Source organism: Poecile atricapillus, chromosome Z, assembly GCF_030490865.1.
Source record: "Poecile atricapillus isolate bPoeAtr1 chromosome Z, bPoeAtr1.hap1, whole genome shotgun sequence".
NCBI lineage: Eukaryota > Metazoa > Chordata > Aves > Passeriformes > Paridae > Poecile > Poecile atricapillus.
Window position 1 is genome coordinate 66,454,984 of NC_081289.1, and position 24,658 is coordinate 66,479,641.

The 24,658-nt window shown below is 39.4% G+C and overlaps 1 protein-coding gene across 4 annotated transcripts in view; it reads right to left on the reverse strand.

The window, feature by feature from the left end:
- Positions 1–24,658, reverse strand: part of SSBP2 (single stranded DNA binding protein 2) — a 135,026-nt gene that overhangs the window by 77,190 nt on the left and 33,178 nt on the right. For all 4 annotated transcript variants that reach the window (XM_058864262.1, XM_058864259.1, XM_058864258.1 and 1 more), the window contains exons 3-4: positions 21,498–21,559; positions 19,586–19,670 (exon numbers count right to left, since the gene is read on the reverse strand). In XM_058864262.1, coding sequence (XP_058720245.1) covers positions 19,586–19,670; positions 21,498–21,559 — 147 coding nt within the window. The remainder of the gene's footprint in view (positions 1–19,585; positions 19,671–21,497; positions 21,560–24,658) is intronic.

A 24,658-nucleotide genomic window follows, 5' to 3' on the forward strand; every position in this document is an offset into this window, starting at 1 on the left:
TAGAATAAATAGAAGTTTATTTCCCTCTCCAGTGTAGCAACAGAAAACTTTTGTTGCTACTCAGGTGGGTCTCTCCTTTGGAGAGGAAAGAGACAGAAAGCAATGCCCAGAGAGTAAGAAAATCTAAAAATGTCTTACCGAAAATAAATTGACAATAAGATATTACCTGAGATATAATCTTCCAGAAGCTATGGGCTAGAGTTTACTTTCAGGCTGTATGATAGCTAACTGAAGAGGTTAAAGCTAGGTTCAAACAATCTTATATACCTTTTTCATCTTTCTCATTATTATTATTATTTAAAAATTTCGATTTTCTGCTATTACAGAGTCCCTACTTCACTCAGACAAGATCTTCCAAATCTGCATAGAGATGGCAACAGCTCTTTTTTTTTTCAATGATGCTGAGTGGAAAATATTTTCTCCTTTGTTTATTCTATTTTTCCTGTGCTGTACATGAGGATGAACATCCAGAGTATTAAAATAACTCAATCATTGTTTTAAAAAACAAACATGTGCACCCGAGGGGAATAATCCTTCCTGAATTTCTTCCTCAGATCTATCCAGATCCAATTCTGAGGGCTCTTTTTCTCTTACAGATGAGAGAGAAAGAGATGCACATGCTCTTGCTTCTTCATGTTTAAGGTTTTCTTTTTAATTTCTCTTTGATATTTTGAATTGCGTGACGAGTTTCAACTATAAACTTTAAAAAATAGGCTTCTCTTTTCTAAGCAAGGGGGATTACTCTTCCTGCTGGGAAGGACAGAAACCAAACTAATAATGCTAAGGTTTTGTGGAACCTCTCCAAAGTTTGGGATGCACTGAAGCTGCACTGATAAGGGATCACCTCACTTCCTCTGCATGGAATAAGCATAAAAATGGCAGAATTGCTACAAAAGTGGCAAGCAAAGACTTGGGGGGGAAAAAATGGAGAAAAACCAGTTTGTCCTTCTACAGTCAGAGCAATGAATTCATAACCAAGACACTTGAAGCTGCAAAGAACTGAGAGAATACTGCTGAATGCAAATGCAATCAGTTTCAGGGGAAAAAAAATCCTAGTATATTTAACAGTATCTTTTGTATTCTATAATGTTGTTAATGGCACTAACAAGACTTTCTTGAGAAATCAGACTACTTTACAGTATTGAGAAAAGTTTCTAAATCTTGAACAGATACCAACGTATCTACGATAAAATACAATAAATACAATAAAATTCCAAATCAATTCAATTACCATATTTGAACCCACAGCACACAGCACTGAACTGGTATGCAAGTTCGTTACACAAACAAAAAAAAACATACTAAGGAACACCTAAAATTCTTCAAACTCAAGTTACATTGGTGTTTTGGAATTCAGTGATTTTTTTCAAAAATCATACTAATATAATAGGGCATGTCTTTGACTCCTCTGATCTGTTTTAATTCAATGTCCTGGTTTAAACATTTTCCATGTACAATCTTTGGTCATAAGGTCTTATTCACTCTCCAGCCCAAGATGTGGCTGCCCCTGGATCCCTGGCAGTGCCCAAGGTCAGGCTGGCCAGCGCTGGCAGTAGCCTGGATAGCAGAAGGTGTCCCTGCCATGGCTTTGAGGCACCTCCCAAACCAACCATTCCAGAATTCTGTGATTTCAAGGAGTTGCAACATTAAACTCCAAAAATCTCCCTTTGAGGAGATTGGGTTTTTCCTCCCCATTCACTGCCTGTGACATAATCACTTACAAAGCCTGAATATTTGACACTAACAGAACTATGAATATCTGGAAAAATAAATTCTTTTCTGCAAAATCTGAAAATGGTCTACACTCCCTTGGTTTAAATATAAACAGAGCTTTCATTACTTACAATTATGTGCAATGGTTTTGGTCTTGCTATTGATTTATTAGGCAACTGGTATGTATGAAGGAAAGAAAGCAAAACGAACATTTTTTTAAATGATGTGAGGGAAGATTGAGGTATCTGTATAAGGCTTGTTCTCAGGGTACAGAGGAGCAGAAGCTGAGAGGCTGATGTGGAACAGATCCTACTTGGATGGGAAATTCTGGGAAAAGAGTACAAGCTCTGCAAGTCAAGACATCCTCATGTCAAGACCAGAATTATTTTTTGCTCTGCCAAATAATGAGGACTACATTGCACTGAACTGAACATACTCTTCCTAATGACTCTAAGCAGGACTGTTTCTGAAGAAATCCCTAATTGGTCTTCCCAAGACAAGGCAAAAATAATTACAATGTCAGATAAATACCCTGAATATTTCAGCTACCAGAACATCCAGGACTACAAACAGGACACAGAAAAACAGGACAAATCAAGGAAAGAAAGAGAAAATACTCACCACCACACAGGCAGCAGACAAACCATATTAGCAGTGCACTTCCCTGGCTTTTAATATGTAAAAAACATTGAAAACAAACAAAAACCTGAATCAAGACACTAGAACCGAGCTGAAGGATTAATCTGGAGACTGGTAACAACTGAAGCCTGAGAATATTGAGAGAGCTTCTCTTCAACAAAAAGGAAAAGCACAAGATCAGAATGATGCTTTGAGAATTCATGTAGGAAGGGCAAAAATAGTGCTATAGCAGGTTACTAACCTTTTATTGGTAACTGGTAACAGTAGAGTGTGATCTCTGAAGCACAGAATCAACAACCAGCAGTGGAAAGTGGAAGGGAAGTGAATACCAAGGTAGAGGGAGGATTTTTACAGAGGTGCTCTGGGTGCTACAGCAACCCCAAGTTTTTGAGGGCCAAAGAACACAACTGCATCATCTCCATGAATATATTGATGAAGCACAGAGACAGTAATTTCAGCTCTACAGAAAGACTGGAATGAAAAAATGCATATATGGTGACTGGGAAATACCTGCAGATCTCAAAGCATTCCTGGCTATGGTAGGAACAAGGAAAAGGAGATACCAAGTTTAAAAGGCTGAGGGCCAGGCAGTCAAAGAAGATAAGAGGAATCTTAATTATCCCATTTCCCTCAAAAGGAAAGGTGCAAGAGAAAGGCTAGGATACTGATTTGGAGAAAATAAATTTTTGAAGATGTGAATAGGAAAAGTTATGAAGATAGGAGCTGTGTTTGGAGCTGACCAAAGAGTGAACATACCCAGAGGAAAAGGGGCAGAGAGATGACAGAGGTTAAAAGGTGAGGAAAAGGCACTGTAGGAAACAGTGTAGGAACATCTGGCAAGTCAGAAGGTGAACACACAGCCAAGCCATCAATGGCACTGAAGGAAGGACAGGATGAATGAAGTCAAGAATAAATCAGACTTTTCACATGAATAAAGAGGTGAAATCTGAGTTGGAGAAGGTCCCTTATGGCTGTGAAGGAGAGGTACCCCAAACACACACAGTGAAGGGTGAAAGCTGTTGACAGACAGTGACATGGCTCAAGGAAAAGAAAATCAGAATATTTTGTGTGTGTTTGTATGTTCTTATAGAAAAGAAGGATTAAAAACGTTTAGTTATAAATCAGGGGGAATAGCAATTAATAAGAGAAAGGTGAAGAACTTTGCAAAGAATGCAAGAGAAGGAAGCTGAACAACTGGAACAAGTAGCAGGAGAGCTACAACCCCTTCCTGAAGCTGTGACAGAACAAAAGTGAGCAGGGAGAGGGGAGAAGGCAGACCAGGCAGACTAAAGGAGGAGAAAGGTCACACTGTGTTACTGCTGCTCTGATTTTATTATTTGTAAGACACCAGTGAAATTATAGAGAGAGAAGGATGGGAGGGCGATGGCCAAGAGCTCAGCAGGGATCCAGAAGCAGGGGAGAGCCAAGGGAGCTGCTGGGGGATGTGGAGATGTGAAGCTGCCCGGTGCAGGGATGGCAGAGCTGGAGAGAGAGAGAGGAGCTGGATCTGTGTCCAGAGGAAGTGGGGCTGGCCGCAGGATTTCCGCAGGGATCCGGCGCTGCCGCAGCCCGTGGGAGGAAGCGGATGCTGGGAGCCTGCCAGGGACAGCAGTTGGTAGGGGGGAAAAAAGAGAGAGGACAGCACAGTTTACCCAAGAGCTCTGTTCAAATATGTGCTTAGAGGAGGACAAACCCAGGAGTCAGAGCAAACAGGGTGAGGACCTGCAGTGTTTGCTCCTGCAGAGCTGGGCTGGCTGGGGATTTCACTCCTTGCTGTCAGACAGCACAGGGGGGGAAAGCAAATGATGGATGTGCAAGCAGAAAACCAAGATGTTAATTACCTTAAAATATCAATTATCTCCAGAAAATCTCCCCTTTGATCTGGGGAATCCCAATTTCTCAGTGGTATAAACATGCAGAGCTGGAGGCTCATGAGCTGTTCCTGCACATCTGAGCCACCCTGATCTAGAAGTAGTTTTGATCCCATACTCACTACCACAAGTTCTCAACAGGAACAGTGAATTTTCCATCTTCAGTTTCACATTCCAGCAGGTCAACATTCAAGCAGTTCCTGTTCCCATCCACCACACAGTTGCAGGCTTAAATAACCTCTTCCTCCTCCTGCTTCAGTCTCTGTGAGAAGCAGCAATATAAATTCTGGAACATGGGATTGCTTTCAGCACCAGTGCTGCTGAAAGATATGGGTGGGCCTGACATTATTTCACCAACCCAAAACCGAAATTAGGGACAGTTCTGCTGTGAGACATACGGATTATAATGCCTGCATTCATCAGATATATTTATGTATGTATGTTTACATATATTGCTGACATAATTTCAGTTTCACTGCAGTGCAATCCAGCAATCAATGCTACCTTTATTGGGGGGAGAAAAAAAAAAAGAAGAAAACATTCTCTAAGACTACCTCCAAAAATTATTTTTTCAATAATGACATGGAAAATTCAACTTTAGGTGCAACAATACTGATTTTTTTATAAGGGGCTCTATATATTATTACCCTGTGGAAAATATTATCTTGGGTCTTGATCAATTATTCTGGGAATTTAAATTGCAGGTTTTTTAAGTACTCTAAATCTTAAACAACCTTGCAGCAGGCCTTCCAAATGTCCAATATAGTGGCACAGAAGTAGTAGACCTACAAATCAGGACCTGACAATTTAGGTCCTTGTTTTTCCCTCAGTCCTCCTGAAAATCCCAGGAACTTTGCTACAGTACACAAAATCAGATTTTGCTGGAGAGCAATGAATTTACAGATTTTTATGTATTAGACTCCATGCTGGGAACAGTGTTTGACGACCATGTAAAGACAGTGCAACTTAATATGAAAAAAGGGGTTTTATACTAATCAGCAAATGAAAGCTTGGTTCCAGCACACAGTACAAAAGTACCACAGCACATGAATTACTCAACACAGTTCAGCATTTCACTTTGCATCTACAAAAATAAAAGTACTACAGTGACACAGTGTGTGCTGATTGCATATCCTCAGAAATAAAAGAGAAAGAAAATCCCACTGGAAAAACTGAAATACAGAAAAGAATTCAGCTACTTTAGGGCAGCAGATTAAACTTTCTGGATATAATAATGAACTCTTAATTTTGGGGGTGCTGCTTAATTAAAAAGTTACCAAAAAGCTACACGGATACAAGCAATATTGGTAGGTTTTGATCAATACCTAACACAGCTATTAAAATGAAAGCCTTTTCCACAGTCTGACACTGGATATGGGGCCCATTTCTAAATTTCTTCTATTCCATAACAAGTTTTGACTTCAGCAGCTGCTTCAGTACAAAAACCCTTCGACAATATTAAGCTGCAAACTGCTGAGCAACTGGAACAAAGAATATTGACAGCACTGCTTGGGTCCCCAAAGAGAACATTTAGAAACCAAGTAACTGGAAATGAGACTTGAACCAATTCTATGGTTCATCAAACATCTGCAATAGTATTTGATTCTAGTGCAGTTACAGGGAGTGAATCGGAATGTCTGTCAGGCTGGGATTAAAAATTAAAGCAGAGGCCTTGGCTAGTCAGGAATTCATGTTGTTAAGGGAAAAAAAAAAAAGGAGAAACACATATTTTAAAAGCAAAATCACTGATCAGTGGAGGATCACCACCACAGTGTGACAGTGGGTTGAGAAAAGGAGGAGAAAATGTGTGTATTTTGTCAAGGCTGATAGCCAGTTTGAAGTCTGACATTTCAGCATGCTTGAAAGCAATACTTGAGACTTTTTTTACTGTTTTGATAAAGATACAAGTGGTTTGTTACATCACTAAACTGCATGATGGGCTATCTGCCTGCACACAGCAAAGCTGATATAAAATAAAAAGCATCAACTAACTTACCTTAAAACAGCTTCAGAGAAGCCAGAACTGAGCTCTCAAATAAAGGGTCATAAAGCACAGGTCTGGAATGGGGAGTTATGCAAGGAAAACACAGCCAAAAAAAGAATCTGTGCCTTGGCTTATTTACCACAGGCAAACACAGAGAAGGGTTTTTAGAGCAGTCACCTCATCTGTGTGAATATTATCCAAGTTGAGATAAATAAAACAAATAAATTTTAAAATAATAATAATTAAAAATAATAATTTAAATAATGTTTTTCCAGATCTGCAAAGGAAGTCATGGTGTTTCAGTACTTCATGGGAATGGGTGGAAGGTGCAACCAAAAGCAACTCCTACTATTTGTGCCTGTTAGTTAAATCAGAATTACAGCTCAATTCTGGCAATTTGTGCAAAACCAATTAACCAGTATGGAAATGTCTTTTTATGCAGCAGCCAAATGCCTGTCAGAGCATGTGAGCCATGGCACTACTAGAAACAATAGGTTCAAAACCTCTTTCATACTAAGGACTTACCCCCAAATGCAAGAAGCACTACAATTTCAGATAAAATGATTGGGAAAACTTGAGGAGGCTCTAGAACACACCTTCTGTGCGTCAAAAGAAACTGTAAGAAACTCCTGTATTTTTAATTCTTTATAGATAAATATGTTCGGAGATTTCCAATTTTAATTTACTACAGGTTGGTCTCTGGAAAACAGGACAAATCAGCAATGGCACTTTAAAAACATTGTCCTGTCACTGTTTTTTGTACTGCACTTTACTCTGTTTCATGACCAGCTCTATTAATTATAATAATTCACAAAGAGTATTTCTGCACTACTCCTACTTTCATGTAATGTAATTCCTGAATCAGCACCAATAAGGGTTTGCTAACCCTTTTTATTTCCACGAAAATCACACTTTAGGATTAACAACTCCAACAGTATTTGTGTTTTAGGGCATCTTAAGTTTCCCTGAAGACAACTAGAGGAACAAAATGTCACCACCATGACCTCAAAAAAAAAAAAAAATTAAATAAAGATTAGAAGCCCCAGGGTGAAATAAAGCACCAAGCAATGGCACTAGAGGTAAAATGTTCAAGGAAATGTGTCGTCCAGGAGACAAAAATGGACACATTCTACTTTTGCAGCTCCAACAGCTCACAATTTGCCTACTCAGCATAAGTGCAACACAGAAATTACTACCAAAAAAAGACAATTCTAACTTTCAGAATTCTTCTCTTGTTTAGGCAGTGGTTGTGCAGAAGTGCTTACACCACCACAAACAGTAATTCACTTTCTGCTACCAGGCAATATCTTAACAACTGCTGCATTTTCCAGGCCCTGTTTAATATAGCTGGAACACATTTTCTAAGGTAGCTTCTAGTCACTAATAAATCTAGTATGCAACTGCATGTTCATTTCTTGCAATATTTCCTTTGACCTCAACCTGAAATTCTGAAAATGGCGAGCAATCTAATTTGAATTACTGTGTTTTACTGTAACTTTTCTAAACTAAGAAGTTCCTGATACAACACCTCTGTTACGTGATTGGTTTTCAGAGTTTGATTAATCCAGTATCAGGCCTGTATTAAAAAAAAAAAAAAAAAAAAAAGGCTCTTGGTTAAGAAAAGAGATTATTACTACAGATAAATACCCTAACTCAGCCTCTTGAACAGGCAGCTTGATTTATGGCAGCTGGAGCACCTCTGGAGTTCATCTCATGTCAGCAACAGCTGCTGCAGGCTCCACATTTTTATGTCAAAAAAATAAAAGAGGAAAAGAAAAAAAGAACCACCAACAGGGTACTTACATTAACATGTACCAGTATTTAAAACTTAGGCAGGCTTAGCTGAGATTTAATTCATGATGTCAGAACACAAATTACTACCTGTTTCAGCTTCTGCTCTCTTTAAATGTATTTTTAAGGCACAGAACAAACCCAGAGGTTTTACCACCTTTCAAACCTTATACTTGATGTTGATAACGTGAACTGGGCCATTTCCAGTTGACACTATTAACAAATCATCACTGTTTTGCATTTGGGTAGTGGGAAAATGGAGAAGAAAGCAGAAAATAAACATACCAAGGAGATAATTTTTTTTCTCTTATATTTTTTTCAAGTCACAGGCTGCTTAAAAGTGAATAATGCACTGTTTGTTGAGGGCTTTCTAATCCATAAACATGGTCTAACCAAAAAATTGGTTGCAAAGACTGGGGGGGGGCGGTTTAAGAGACTCTTCTGAAAGGATGTGAAGCTTCTGCACAACAAAATTTGTGTGTCTACATGGGATTTAGGAGCAACAGAGCTGAACACAGGTATTTAATAAAAAAACACCTCCATAAACCCCCAGCTCTGTCACCAGGTAGCTCGAGAGGTGCCTGAGTGCCACAGCAGCACCACAGAGACATTTCATGGACGGGTATCCTGCACAGACAGTTCTGCTGAGCTGCCACACAACTCTGGCTGCAACTGATGAAGTTTAGGAAAATGTAAAGCAACCAAAAATAAGCTTTTAAAAATAATCTTAAACTACAGATTACTCTTTGTAAACCTATTACCCATATTGCACAAAAATGGAAAGTTACACAGTTTGGTGTGTTTAAGTGGCAACAGAAAATAGATTTATAATGATAAATGGTCAAGAACTACCCCTGTGGGGTAGTTAAAAACTTATTGAAGTCCTCCTCTGCCATCACCCTCTTGGATACCTTAGCCTTCAATACCATTTTCTTCTGCCAATTTGGAATTCAGGAAACTGAATAGAATCAATGTCAGCTTTACTGACAAAATTTCTTTCTTTTGGTACCTAATTATTTTCCACCATTCACTCAGGTCATGTTTTTTAAATAATCAGACTAAAAATATATATTTTTTTTTTTTTAAAGGCTGTCAAGTAGCTGCATTTTTTCCTATTAAGAGGAAATTAAACATATGTTCTCCATACAGCAATGGGGGGACAGCAGCTGGATCAAGAAAAAGAAAGTAGTTGACAGTGGGAGTCACAAAACACCCTGTGTACACAGAGTAACACAAAAATATGAAAATACAGAGAAAATAAACAAAATACTATAAATTAGATCGTAAGATGGAGCAAAAAGCTTTAGGGATATCTAAGGGTTGTCCAGCAGCCACCCTTTAACAACTTTGTCCTTGTAAAAAGAAAATTTTATATTTTCTTCACAATAGAGAAAACTGGAAATGGGTGTTTTTGTCTCAATACATAGAAAAAATGGAGATGAGATAAATTAATAGTTTTGGTGAAGAGAAGTAACTCTAAAACTGAACAGTAAACAGGAATGACCCAGTGCATTGGAACTGTTTTCTGTGACCCTGCTACTGCAAACATGTGTGACTCTAATCAGAGTATTCACACATAAAATGCTACTCGACCATGAAATTGTTTGCCAGGCGAAGGCCAGAGTCCCTGATCCTGCTGTCAGACCAGTCCAGGCAGATCCCAGCATCTGTGCAGAGCTGGGATCAAGCCAACGGGGTCGTGCTCCACAGGGACTCACTGCCTGCTTTTACAAATCTCAGTGAAATCCAACTCGTGTAAAACTGATTTATTAAGTAAAATGTCGCACTCAACTGTATGCATATGCAGTCTTTTCCTGCCACTCTTCTAAAACAGAAAAGATATTAAAATTCACCTCAGGGGTTAAAGTATTCCCTTAATTATCTACTACTTAAGATCTCAGTACATTTCAGACTAAAATTTAGGTTTGAAATATGGAAATTGGATCTGAAAGCAGAACTGGAAAATGTTTTCCAGATCCTCTACGTCTCAAATTGTAATATTTATTATCCACCTTATAGAGAACTTTGTTTTCTACTTCCTGGGTTAGAGAAAACCAGAGATAGGTCATGCACCTCTTCTGGTGTGAATTATTCACAGAACTACTTTCTTGGGTAAATGAGCCTCTGATGGGTTACAGACTACTGCATCTGAATTTTGTTACAGGTATCCTCCCTAAATGGCATAAATCCAGTCTGTGGATGTTGCTGTGACAGCACTTTGGAGATGTACACTGAAGTTAAGGAGGAGTCACAATAAAACAGACTACAAGGACAAAGTGCAGTGCAGACTTTCACCTTAAGTCAAGTTTAGTATTCTTTATTCTCCTTCATTATGCCACCACCTCCATTTTTCTCTGGGGGGAGAAAATGGGAGATGAAATGTTGTATTTTATCTATCTGTATAAACTGCAGGTTTAGTGTTTTCAGTGGTTATCGTATTTAGAATGCAGAGATCTCAAAATAAGAAACAAGATTTCCGAGCTTTCCTCTAAATGCATCCCAATCTGCAGCGCTCCACGTTTCTTCCCAAGCACCACATCCTGTGCAGGCCCAAGGACGCATGTAAACACAAGTGTCTGTAACACCCAGGCCTTAATTCTGCAGAAAATTCAAAAAGACCCATTATCTGCTCCCTGTGACTCGTGTTATGTAATGTGCATCTCATATTTAGTGTGGTGTTTGGATGTGACAGTTCTAGTGAGCCATGGATATCCGTGTTCCCTCCAGAGGCCTCCTTGCCTTTCCTCCTCATTACTTCTCTTTTCACCACCTCTCATAAGGCATTTGTTGTTCAGCTGTTCTTATTAAGAGCTGCACGTCTCCTGCAATTTGTGATCTTCAGGATTCATCTTTCATCATATTAGAGAGCAGATGGAAGTTGTAAGTCCTTGGATTTTCCAGAAATGTGCTAAGCAAGTCTGAAATGAGTCACTTAGATGTATTAACGGAGCAGTCGAGCTGATAACAAAATCTGTGTTTGGCATATTGTGCAGACATAAGACTCTCACTTTCACTTTTGCTTTCCGTGAGGCTAAAGAAGATTGCATTTAGGTGAAGTGCCTCCAGCCTAGGCAAACAGAAAAAGAAAACTGCTTCCCATCAGTGCAGCTGCGCTTAACCTGGTGCTGACAAAGGCACAGCCACGCACCAGAGACAGCGCTGCTGCTGCCTTTTTCCCAGCCTGGAAATGAAACTGGAGGTAATTTCAGTGGGGAGGCAATATAAGAGTGGATCTTTATTTGGAGGCTTTGGGGGCAGTTATGGAAGGATGACCACCAAAGCCCACCCACACAGGGGTGAGTACATTTTTACAGGCTTTAGGAAATGGGTATCATTGATAAAAAAGCACCAGTTAGGAGGACAAGTGGTGATGCAATTCCCTCCCGGGCCAAGTCCCTTCTCTGGAGTCTTCCTCTCGGTTCTGGCTGGGCTTTGTCCATGAAATGCATCTCCAAGAGCTGCTCTCAACCTTGGCAGCCAGCAAGGACTAAGATGGGACAGGGGCTTTGTACCTGCTGGGGCTTGGAGCTGTGGAATTTGTTTTGTCTTTCTCCCTAGGGAAAGGGAATGGAAAGTGACTGGGAAAGCCAGCCACTAATACAACAGGACTACAAATGTATGTGTGAAGAATGCAGAGAACAGGGAAAGAAAAAAAGCGAAAACCAAACTGCATCACTGCAGAGCCACAAAACCTCATCCTCAGCCCTAGGCAATCTGACCAGCTAAAGTGGGACTGCTCAGAGCAAATCCCTGAACCATAAACATCAGGAGGGACCCTGGTATGGAAGATGAACCATCAGGAGGAAGAGCACAAGAGGGAGGAAGAGTGTGCAGAGGCAGTGGGGCCCTGGCGAGGCTTAACCTGCTACTTGCTCCCTATTGATCAAATGTTTGTGCAGCCCTCTATTGATGTAACACATTATGTACAACCAGTGTTAAATATTAATGCCAGTAAATCTCTGACTCTAAATTCAGAATTAGTCCATTTAGCATTCCCATTGTTACTAAACTACAACCTGACCTCCTTTAGTGATGTTCTGGAGCTCTGTAAGAACATACTATGTGCACTCTACCATGAGTAAGGGTGATCTGTAAGTCAACAGTGACAAATGAAATGTTTTTAAATACAACTGCTAAAATAAAAGTTTGGAAACAGGGTGTTTCTCAATGTTACTTAAGCTTACAATAGGCTGTATCTTCTCACTCTTAAAGGTGAAATAAATTCAAAAGAAAAGAATGACAACTTCTGCAACTTTTGAGGCAATGTCTAAAATCCAGAAGGTTTACACTTGTGTATATTGAATTATTAGATTATTAAACACACTCCATGAGGTGCATATTTGTGTGCTTTCATCTGTAAAAGAAAAAATATCCTCTCTCCTCTGAAACCCTGATTTTAAGCTCACTCCAAATGATAAAGTTTAAAATTTAAGTATAATACAGCTTTCACTATAGTAGCATAAATAATCTATTAGAGCAAATGAAAAAATTAAAGTTTGAATGAGCAGAGTTCATTCAATTGCAAGGCATTTAACACAGGATACATTTAACAACATTACTCTGAGAAATGGCTGAAGTTGACAGCTGCTCATCAGGACAACCACATAGGAAAAGAAATTGCAGTACCCTGGGATTTCCATTGAACTGGTCAGCAATTTCCTGTGGAACCTTCTTCCAGGCAATGACACATGCCACAGCTTTAGAGCAGGACTTCGGCTTTATTTTAATTACAAAAAAAGCTGTTGACTTCAGAACACAGAGATCAATCCATGGAGACACCTATCATGAACTAAAGTGTCCAGTAAGTTAACAGCCTGTCTGTCAACATTAAAAAACAAACTTACAAACAGATTTTACCTTTTTGAAAAAAACTAATCTACTCTAGAAAGCAGCAAAGTAGCCTGAGCATTCCAGCCACTTCCCTTCATCTTTCAGCCTCTAGCTCATCCTGTGAATTCCATGTTATCTCTTCAACCACTCACTTCTCCCTTAACTTCCTGAGCTTTCACATCCCCCTCCTCTCCTCCAAGCAAAAGAAAACCAAATTTTGTCCCATTTCATAAATTTGGCATAGCTCTGCATACAGTAATCTTTTTGGTGTACCACTGAAAATACATACTATTTTTCACACAGAATGTTCCCAAAGCCTGCCCTCATTAAAATGGTTGTTATCTCCCATTGTTTTCAATGAAAGTGAAGTTAAAATGGCTGTTAGAAAAGAGGAAAAAGAAAGAAATGTGTCCACTGCCTCCCTCTGGGAACCATGAAAGAGGAGCTAAATTACCTTTGGGGAAATGGTGGCTCCTTATCCTGTCTGAGGCTTCCACTGAGCTCAAGCTAATTAACCATTTTACTTCTAAATTCCAAGGAAATTAAATATTCACTTGAAGAAGAGCAATTGGAATTTTGGGGAGGAAATCTCTCTGGAACAAGTGGCTGAGTTCTCACATTAAAAGAGAAACAATGCACAAAATTACCTGGGAAATTACCTCTATAAAGAGAAAAATTATGTTGTCTGTAAGAAGAAACACATTTCTGTACCAGAGCTTACAATTAACATTTGTGACACAGAACAGTTCAAATCCAAGCATTATATTTTCAACTCATTTATGGGAAGGAATGATGAAGGAGGATGGTATGAGCAGAACAAGCACATCTTCCCTCATGAAAATGTGAGAACGAGAATTCAACTGGGGGATTTCTTAGCAGAAAACAGGAAATTAGTCTTGATTTTCCTGCAAAAGGAGTCTCTGCAATCCAAGGGAAGTACAAATTGTCCAACTCAGAAAAATTTCTGGTGAGCCAACAAAAGGTTTCATACTCTTGAAGATCCAGTGCAATATTTTGATATTCACTCACACTTGACACAAGTCAATGTTGTTTGCAGACTTTGGGAGCTGGAGCATGCTTTCAACTAATCCTTTCCACAACAATTGCATTAATGAACAGTTACTGAGCAATAAAATTAAGGAGTTGGGAGACTGAAGCAGCCCAGCTTGCCTGTGTAAATTCTATGTAAGACCATTGGGCAGTGACCCACCCTGTGCTCCCCAAAACTCACAGTGAGCACTGGCCTCCTTGCAGACAAAACAGTGCTCCTACACCAAGGACAAGAATCCTAAACATTCATCCAGTTTTTCACATTCACAGCATTTTTGGCTGCACACATGAGAAAGCCAAGGATGCATCACCTTGTGAGATTACACCAAACAGCGTTCTGCAAAAAAATATGGCTTGTTAATTGTTTATTGTTGTGCAACCTTCAACCATATGGATCTACTTAATGTGTTCAGGTATGGAATTTCAAAGCAAATGCAAATTCTTGGTTTTCTTCTGGCTTCCATATACAAGAACACATTTTACTGCACATATATCTGAACAGTGTGAGGCATGATCTTCACAGAATGAAAAGAGCAGAAAGGAAAGGCATTTCATTCAAAATCAAATATGAATGCTACTTACACAAAAGGAAATAATACAATTTTAACAATGAATGTATGAAAGGAAATGCTTTTCACTTCTCTATTAACTACAAAAAGAATGCTATGACCACTTAATAAATCTCCTCTTTGAGGAAATAACCTGTTCTCTACCTGGACACATGAACTACCTACATAGCAGACAAATCAATTGTCTGAGGAACATATTCTGAAGGTGAAATCACTGACTTAGTGATGACAAGTAAACATGCATAGGGCCTTCCAGAACTCCGTGGAACTCGGGTAAGAAAGTAACAGGTAACTCAGATCTGCAGCATTGCCTCTGGTACAAAAGGCCAGGAGCAAAGCAGGACAACTTGTCATCTTTTGCCCTTCGATGGGAGGATGAGGATGATTTTTTCCTCAATTTCTGTTTTTAACAGAAGGAGTTTAACATCCATTCTCCACAGAAACTGACAGCTGGAAACCAGACCTAAAATTCCATTTTCAGCAATAAACCTAGAAGCAAATGCTGCCCTAGCTAGGCTGCCTGCAGAAGAGTAGCAAGAGATGGGTCAGGCAATCAAGAAGGAAAACAAGTTCCTCCATCCCTGATGCACAAAAGGCAGAGAAGGAGGACAGAATTCTATGAAACCAGAAGCAAAACAGTCCTTATGGGAGAACAGTCTCACAGGCTTTTCATGGTGATTTGTAGCCCAAAGTAAATATAAAAGTATCCATAACTCCTCAAATATTGAGTATTGATAATGATTAACTAAGGAGACTTGGGTGTGCAAGTGCCTCTTGGTTCTACTGAAGGGAGACGGGTCCAGAGAAGAAAGCAGTAATTTCTCTCCCCATAAAACAGAGAAATAAATGCAGAGACCCAACTTTTCTGAAGAGAGGTGCACAGAGATTGATCAGCCATCTCAAATGTCCAAACACTCTGCTCAGTAACTTCTGGGAAAATTTTATTTCTACAGTTATGATTGTTAAAAGGAATGATCTGGCCAAAACTGAGGACAGCATTGTCTTAGGTACACTCTACAGCCCTCTGTCACAGAGCTCAGCACTGAACTGTGCCAACAGAGCAGAGGGATGTGGGCCCAGCTCATGAGGCTTTTCAGTCTCTGGGGCAAGGAGTATCTCTGGTTTGTTACCCTGTGCATTACCTGGAATTCTTCTGGGAAACACAAACATTAAGCCAGACACCCTTGCCCATACCAGAAGATCTTTCAAAGAGTTGGAAAGAAGAACTAATCAAACCTTAACTGGAAAATAATCAAGATTTTAATACAGATACATGTGAGAAAAGTCAACCCCCCTTCTTTGCACCAGCACCATGGGGAAAAACTTCCAGCGCCAGGAGTGTGAGACAACAGGAGCACAGGAATCTCTGCACAATAAAAATATCTTAGCTGCTATGTACAAAAACCATCTTGTAAGGAAGGACTTTCAGGTACTGTCCCTTCAAACCCAGAGATGGGGGTGAATGGCTAGCCCTGAGGAAGAGGAGGATGGTCACCTGTGGCCATCAGAAGAAGGGGTGCTGCTAAAATCCAGGTCTTGTTTCCTCTTTTGAACCCAGTTTTCAGATTGGAAAGAAGTGGAAAAGAGATACATGTAGGAACTTGCTTCTCTCAGCAGAAGATCTCAAAATGTGGAAAAACGAGCTCTTAACTAGAGAGGTGAAGAGATCTCCTCAGGACACCGTGAAGAATCACAAACTATTCCACACTGAAGACTTAATTTTGCCTCAGACCATCCATGCACATGATTTCTCAAAAGACTTCAAAGCGTGTAGAAGTTTTCCTCCAGGAAAAAGTAAAGTAACAGGTACCTGGGAAAGAATCATGGGGATTTTTCTGCATCAAATGAAGCTACTCCTACTGAAATGCCTGCAGTATTATTAACAGGCTGGGTGAGCAAGCAACAGTTTTCTTTACTGAGTCACCTGAAACAATTTCCAATTCTACATCATGTATCTCAAAACTTCCAGGCCAGGACCTATCTCCCTGATCCAGCATATGCACATTCATGACATGCATCTTTTCAAGCCTAACAAAACAACAAAAATGTACCTAATCAGAACCCTTGTTCACTCAGAAGAAAACATATCCAGTAGAAAATCTTGACAGAAAATAAACATACAATCCATTTTATATAGGGGGAAGCTGGAAATATTTAAACTCAGAATGAGCATGGAAAATCCTCTTTATAAAGCCAGAATAGGGCTTTGCTTTTTCTATTTATTTTTTAGTAAGATGAGCACTGCAGTTGCTGCAAGCAGCAACACACTGTCTGAGGAGGGAGAGAAATCAAACAGCATTAATCCTACAGCTGCAGTTCAAATAATGTAAAACTTGTAATTAAACTTGAAGAAACTCAGTCTTTCTGCGTATTCATTTTATGAGTCAACCTGTGTGTTCCTACCTGACTCGCAGCTATGTAGAGTGAGGCAGCAATATTTCCAAATCCTTAAATCATCTGCAAGTGCTTTCCTCCTCCATCAAGCATTCCTAAGCCTTTCTCTCTCCACAAGAGCAAAGACAAGATTATTTCCTCTCCAAACACAGCCCACTCAGCTCCAGCTGCCATGTCTGCAGCAGCCAGACCACGCGCCCCTTCAGCAGGAATGGTTTTTCTTAGGTCAAGTGGAACACATGCCTAATAAAAAATTCTGAATTGCTCGTATGAATTAATAAACAAGCCTTCTGTGCCGTTTTGTACGTACAATAACAGTTTTCAGATATGACAGCTCAGCTACAAATGCTCCACTACTTGACCTGCAATGTGGCAGCAGAGTTTGGATTTACCAGCCCCCTCAGCCTCGGCAGGAGCCAGAACCCAGCAGCAGCTTCTGATGGTCCCCACTGATGGTGGGATTTTAACCCCTCCACAGTCAATGGCAAGACACTGCGCAGATCAGGATTTCACTTCACACATGTTCATCTCCCTCTGCTGTGAGATCTGCTTGGCTATATCCTAATACCATTTTCTTGTTCCTTGACATGAGCTTGCAATGCTACCTTAAAATACCACACACAGAAACCACAATGAAGACTGTCCAAACCAAAACCTAAGTGATAACATGAAGCTTCATGAGGTCTTGTGAAAGATTAAATATATTTATCCCAACTGTGACAAAAACAATGCAAAGGTTTTCCTGCCACCTTAAAATATTGAGAGAACAGGTTTTACAAACACCAGCTGAATTAATTTTTAAAACAAATCAAATTGTTTCTAAAATAAGTGTTCATCCTGTCTTGATGGGCAAATAGAATCATAGCATGATTTTATCTTTTCTTCATCAAACGTGACTTTATACAGTAAGTTAAATATTCAATCACAAATTTGTAGGACACACAGAACTCACATTTTCTCACTTTTCTTGAATTATGACAATATATATCAAAAATGAAGACAGAATTGAGCAATAAGGCCATGTGATACTCCAAGGCCTGTAGAAATCAGAAATGCTAATGGAACATGGTAAGGATGTTTCTAACTACTTCAATTCACCTGCCCAGATTGTTAGTATACCTCTAAATTTGGACTCAATAGTGAACTTACCGAAGAGTTAAACTCTCCTGAGCTTAAAGGTTTGTGGACTCTTTTTAGACTCCAAATACTTTTTCACTGAAAATTCTCTCTTGCTGATCGTTCTGTTTCACAATTTTGTTTCACAGCAATATTTACATTTTTTGGATTTTTGGCTTTTGTTTCATACACTTTATTTTCAGAACACAATGTCCCCTCACTGAAGTCAACTGCTGTGCTTTGGATCCCTCCAGATTTAAATCTCTAATGTCATTCCTCACAGTCTTACACTATTCCTGTAAAATAACTGCTCCTTCAGTGGGGAATTAAATCTTCCTCTAATAACAAGGAACCAAAATACTAAGCGGCTAATACTAATAGCTAAGTGTTCTATTTTTCCAACAACTTTATATTTAAAACAGATCAGGACAAAATGACCACAGCCATTGTACTTGCAAGAGATATTTCGTTTTTAATTTGAGGAATGTGCCTTACAAAGTTGGCTGACCTTAACAACTCTGTGGGTACAAAATGTCCTTAAACTTTGTTCCTCTCTCTGTTAATTATTGCTTTCATTCATTATGTTCAGTGGTCAGCATAGCCTGGACATGACTGTGCAACAATGTCCAAGCCCCTTAACTAGTCACCCTCACAATTTAACCACCACTACAGGGTGTTAAAGAGACATTGGTGAAAGACGCTGGGCATCTCTGACTGTGCTGATGGTGCATTCACAGTCTCAGGTGCTGTTAACTGCAAATAAGGCAAGATCACCATTAGCTCACATGCTGTAGGATGTCAAGTCTTTACCAGATTTTGACAACAGAAAATGGGAAATGATCATTTTGCTAAATGTTGTTCCAATCTGTGTTTGTAAGACACTGGGCTAGGGCAGTCTAATTTCAGTTACAACCATAGAAATATTTTTTGGCAGTAACTAGACACTATTTGTGAGACAGACCTGGAAAAGAGTCAAGGAAAGAGGTTTCACAGTTGTATTGTGAGAACTACTCTCACTCAAGACCCTCCCTGTTGTGTTTTGAACTAAGTCTCAAAGGCAGCAAAACTGTCATGAAACTATGAAACTTCTGCCCTTTATTCCTCCTGTTGTCTTGGACCAGCTGGTTTTTCATTTAACTTATTTATTGATACCCGATTGTTTTATTAGGATGAAAAACCTTCAGGTTACTTCAGGATACAAAAATATATGAACCACCCCAGTTTCAGCCAGGTGGTCCTGACAGAAGCCAGAGATCAATTCCATCTACAGAACAGTCTTTTTTTTAGCACTGACAGAGCACAGGTATTTGGGCAGGTCACATCCATGATTCCATCTGTCCTGTGCCTTTGTGACCAGCCTCACATGTCCATGGCATGGGGGACAGAAGGACACGCTTCATTCTGCCTCAACAAGTGGGACAGCACCTTGATCTCTGGGACAGCTTCCAGGAGTCACCTATTTTGTGCTGGCAACTGAAGAATTAGGAGCTCCTAATTCTAAGGTGTCCCCAGAAAACTGAGAGTTACATATGACCAACACCTGTGGTTTTGAGCCACTGCAGTGCAGAAATACTTCTCAATCACATTTATACATGCAACTAATGATTTTAAAGACAGAGAAAACTTACATAGTCATGAAAGGCTTTTGCTTCACTCGAGTGTTCACATGTTTCTCGTCTTTCCGGAGCTGCACAGTAGAGATCCCAGAACACACTGCCAGGGAAGAGGTTACAGATGGTGAGAGTGTCATTGTGATGCTTCTGTGCATTTTATGGCATACACACACCCCACATGGATGCTCCTATACAGAAACCTCACTTCCTTTCCAATGGATGGGAACACTCACCTCTTTGGAAGAATTAAGATTTGTAAATCATCTGTGAGGAACCCAGTCCTGCCATCTGATCTCTGAGGCAAGTAGTGCCAAGAATCTGGTCTAATATTTAATAATATAATATATATTATAGTATATAGTAATACAGTATATTATATATATATATATATATATATATTTATATTTATATTTATATTTATATATATTTATATATATAAATATTTATATATATTTATATATATAAATACAGTATTTATATATATAATATATATAGGTTATGTAAGTTTTATATATATACATATATATATACACACACAAACAGTAATATATGTAGTAATGCAGCTTCTATTTAATCTTAGCCCTCTGAGAACTGCTCAAATGACTTCCATAAAGCATGGGAAAGAACTAATTCATTATCATATGGAAAGAAAAAAAAAACAAAACAAACAAAAAAACAAAAAACAAAGAAAAAACCCACAAACACCTGGGAATTCTTCCGTGGTCAAGATTCATGGAATCACAGAATGATTTGGATTGGAAGGACTTTAGAGCCCACCCAGTCTTCACCACCTTCCACTATCCCAGGTTACTCTGTCCAACCTGGTCTTGAACACTTGCAGGGATGGGACAGCCACAGCTTCTGTGGACAAATGTCCAGTCCTGTGCTTAAACCGAAGCTCCCTGAGGATCTGGTGCCTGGTCAAGCACAGAAAATGGATGGGCATGTTCTTAGGCCATAAAGAGTGAAAGGAAGGTTATTATGGTTTATAATCCCATTGGTCTTCCCCCACAAACTCCTTCAACTAGAATTCTATACCAAACGGCTCTGCCACAAAGTTCCTGGAATGAAACTGTGTGAATGGCAGAATTACTTAAAAATATATTTGATAATAAAATTTGTTGGAGCTTCATAACATTTTTTTACTGGTTTAGACTTAATCCTCTATAACTTAATCCAGCACTGTAATAGGGATTTATGGACAATTTGAGCACTCTGCTGCAGACAATTAAAATTAAGGATAATGCAGACATTAGAGATAAAAGGGACATGTTCTTGTCAGGCTTCCATCATACAGCAAAAGCTGTGGAAGAATGGTCAAAGAAGGATACCCCACTTCCCATGCAGCTGTGCAAATCACTTGGGTTCAAATGGGACCATTTCAAAACCTGTTAATTCTTGTACTCCTGACAGCTGGGCACATTCTCTGCACTTCTGCATTGCTTCAAACACAGGCTTGTTGGAAATATTAAAATAATGAATAAATACCATGGCTACACAGCAATGCCTATGAGCACTCTTCTCCCCTGGGGAATTCTACACGTGCAGCTATGGACTACAGACTGAGCAAACTCACATCTACACAGACACTCTGTATTTACTGTGTTTCCCTTCCAAATGCAAGTATTTATGATATGTAGAATGATCCCTTAGCTCCAAAATATGCTGGAAGGTGGTGAAGAAGGAAAGCCAGGCCACCTTCTTTCTTATCGATGCACTATTTCTTTTTTTCCTGTATCAGTAACTTTTTCTGTTATTTCCTTTTCTGTATCTAATTTTCTGTTATTTCATTCCTGAACAAAAGAATACTTCTTAATCCTGATCCTCTCGTTCTTTTTACAGCGTTCACCTGAACTTCTTGCCTCCAGCAGCTGGAACTGGCAATCAATATATTCTAAAAAAATCAGAGAAGAAAACTTGTACTTACCACCACCAGGAATGCAAGAATCCTGGGGGCTCCCCCAGTGTGATGTTTTTTTCCCATCTTATCTAAAACAAAATGATAAAAACAGATGTGTACATTCTTGTGATCATTGTGACTAAAAAGCATAAGAAAATAAAGATAGAAAAACGAGGAGGAAGAGAAGATTTCACAGTTATGAGACACTTTATGGTCATCAATTTGGACGCCCTATGTACTTACCTTTCTACATTTACTGATAGCTGATACTTAAAATTAGCTCTTCTTATGCTAGGGAAGAATATTTTAGAATTTTACTCTTTGGGTTTTTTTCCCGAATATTCTGAATTCTGAATATATTGTGTATTACTTTAAGGTCAAAACTGCATGATGTAAAAAGAGATGATAAAGCACCCTTGAAACCTGCAATCTTTCCCCACTTGCACAGGAGTGATGCTGTGGGTTCAGCAGGTGGCACTCTTCCCCCCGCAGCCAGGGCCAGCAGTGTTTTGTAATCCTCAAGGAGCGCTTGAGTCACAGGTAATGTGGCAAAAGCAAGGCAGCACCACTGCCATAACCCAGCTCCCACCACTCAGGGAAAACGTACAGCTGCTCTGCCTTGCTTTCCTGTGCTGGCAAGCTCTCCTCAACATCTCAACTGCCTCAGACTTCCTTCTCACCAAGTAAGCTGGGTTTGTTTGACGCTGTTCTCAAAGGAAATGCGGTTTAAGAACTCTCAACTCCAGAATTCAGAGTTTTGCTGTTGATCAGGGAACCCATCAGACAACAGCAATCACAGCAACAGCATCTGTCTCTCCACAAAAATTCCCAAATGTGCCTTAACTATAATCACACAACCACCTTTTCAAAGCCAGTCAGTAGCTTGTCCTTAACCCCAAAATTAAATAGTTTGGGCTATAATAAAGCCCACACAACACTGTCCAGAAGACTGTCTCATGTTAGAACTTCATGGATATAAGGCATTGTGTGCAATGCAAATTCCTCCAGTTACATCAACACACAGCATCATTTCCTGTCCAACTCTGTTCAAAAAGGAGTTGTTAAAAGCACAAACCGTATTCTTCTTGGGACAGAAGAAATGGCAGACAAGAAGAGGGTTATTTTAATTAAATGACTAAACAGCCCTAATATGAAAGGAATTAAAGGTAGATATAGTAGATTTAGGGGCCTTCCTAAAGCTGGCATTTTTCAAAGAGACTTAAAATTGTCAACTCACACTTGATTTCCACATCCAGTTCTTAGGAAATTTAAACACATACAAGTTTTGTCAACAGCAGAATATGTAGCTCATACACCTAAAAATGTTGTTTGAACTTATGTGAAAATCCATATAGAAAATCTCAAACATGAAGAAAACTAAAGCAATTTTGATATATTGTATGAACTCAACTATTAAAAAATAATTTTGCCATTTTAAATTGTATATAAAAGATAACTTTGAGCCACTATCACCTGAGTTGGTAAAGCTAGCAGAATGAAAACCAGCATACAGTAGTTAATTCACAAAAAACGCACTTTACAAAGTTCCTGCTTAAGTGCTGGCAGAAAAAAGTGATGAACATTTGAAAGCCAAAGCCACTACAAAGGTATTACACACTCTTCAAATACACTTTTCTGAGGCACAGCTGCTCTTCATGTGCCCTGGGAATGTCTTGGAAAGGCTTGTATTAATAATCAGGAACACACAGTACCTCTGAGGAGGTTCAAAATTACATAATGAAGAGACGCATTGTACAACCAGAATGAAAAAGTGGCTCCTGAAGCAGAAATATCATTTGCTTAGGAGTAAAAATTATGTCTGTGAAGAACACCCACATTATGTCTAAGCAGTGATTGTTTTCCTCAAAGCAGGGCCTGGTGAGGAAATTACTCAATTCAGGTCTTTTCTGGGTCCTGGGACATACGTCCTCTTGAGAAACTTATTGGGAGAAAGAGACTGAAGGGAATGTGGAAGTCTGGGACTCTTCTCAAGGATTTTTGTTTTTTCGAAATATATGTACTTGTGTCTAACATAGCAGATGTAGTCTGTCTGACCAATGAGACTTATCAAGTACAATTATTTGTAGGAAAAAAAATCTTCATTGTCAAGTGTACCGGTTAAGCTCATAGCCAGGGAATGATTAACTGGGAAATGCCCACCAGCCTGGTCCAGCCAGGCTAATGGAATTATCCAAGGCTGGAATCTGACTTCCAGGATGGAAAATACATGGGATAAGGATCAGCTCTTCAAAGGAAGCATACAAAAGCCAAACTAGACACAAAGCATGACAAAAACACGGGGATGCTCAATACAACCATCCCTAAGTTAAAGAGTATCAGTGGATTCATGGATATCCAACTTCTGTTTTCCTTTAATTTGGTTCCATTCCCCTGAGACACAGTCCCTGGCAGATCTGTGAGAGAGGGCTCCTAACCTTTAGACACCACTGGCTGCCCTACAGCTCAGACAATCTCTGTGTGCTCTTCTTTTAAGCCCCAACACTCAGCTTTAGACTTACTCTGAACTGTTTAAAATGAAACCCACCCAAACAGCAAGAGCTTCCAGCCCAGCAGTCACAGAACCATTCACAAGAACTGTCAGCACGTTTACCCTCCTGCACTGCTAATTAGTGAGGGAAATAAACTCGCAGCTCGTACCTCACACCCACCCTATGCACTGCTAATTGTCCCTGACCCGTGCTGACCATCTTTTGATGAGTACAAGTCTTAATTTTGAAGATTTGATATATCCTTATGTTTCATTGTTCAGACCTGAGAGCTTCCCTGTAACTCAAGTCTGAATTAGTTTTAAAAGCCGAGTTTCAAGACACTGTATTTAATGTTTTCAGGAAATCCAGATGTCATACCAGCTATGTTTCTGCCAACTGCTCATTTTGCAAATACATCATAAAAACAAAGTGAGCAAAATTTACCTTGTGCAATGCATTATTTACAAATGACAGCTGTTTTGGAAAAGCCAAGATGATACTCTACATTATTTTATCTCTTACTTTTCCAATGCTTTACCACAGAGATAAAACAATTGTCAAAAACATGCTTTACTATATATATAAACTGATCCTGCTACAATTCTACCCTTTTTCCTTATCTCTGCTTTGTCAGTTCTGTGTAAACATCACAAACAACCCACTGGATTTTCATTTTCACCTCTTCCATCTCCAAAATGT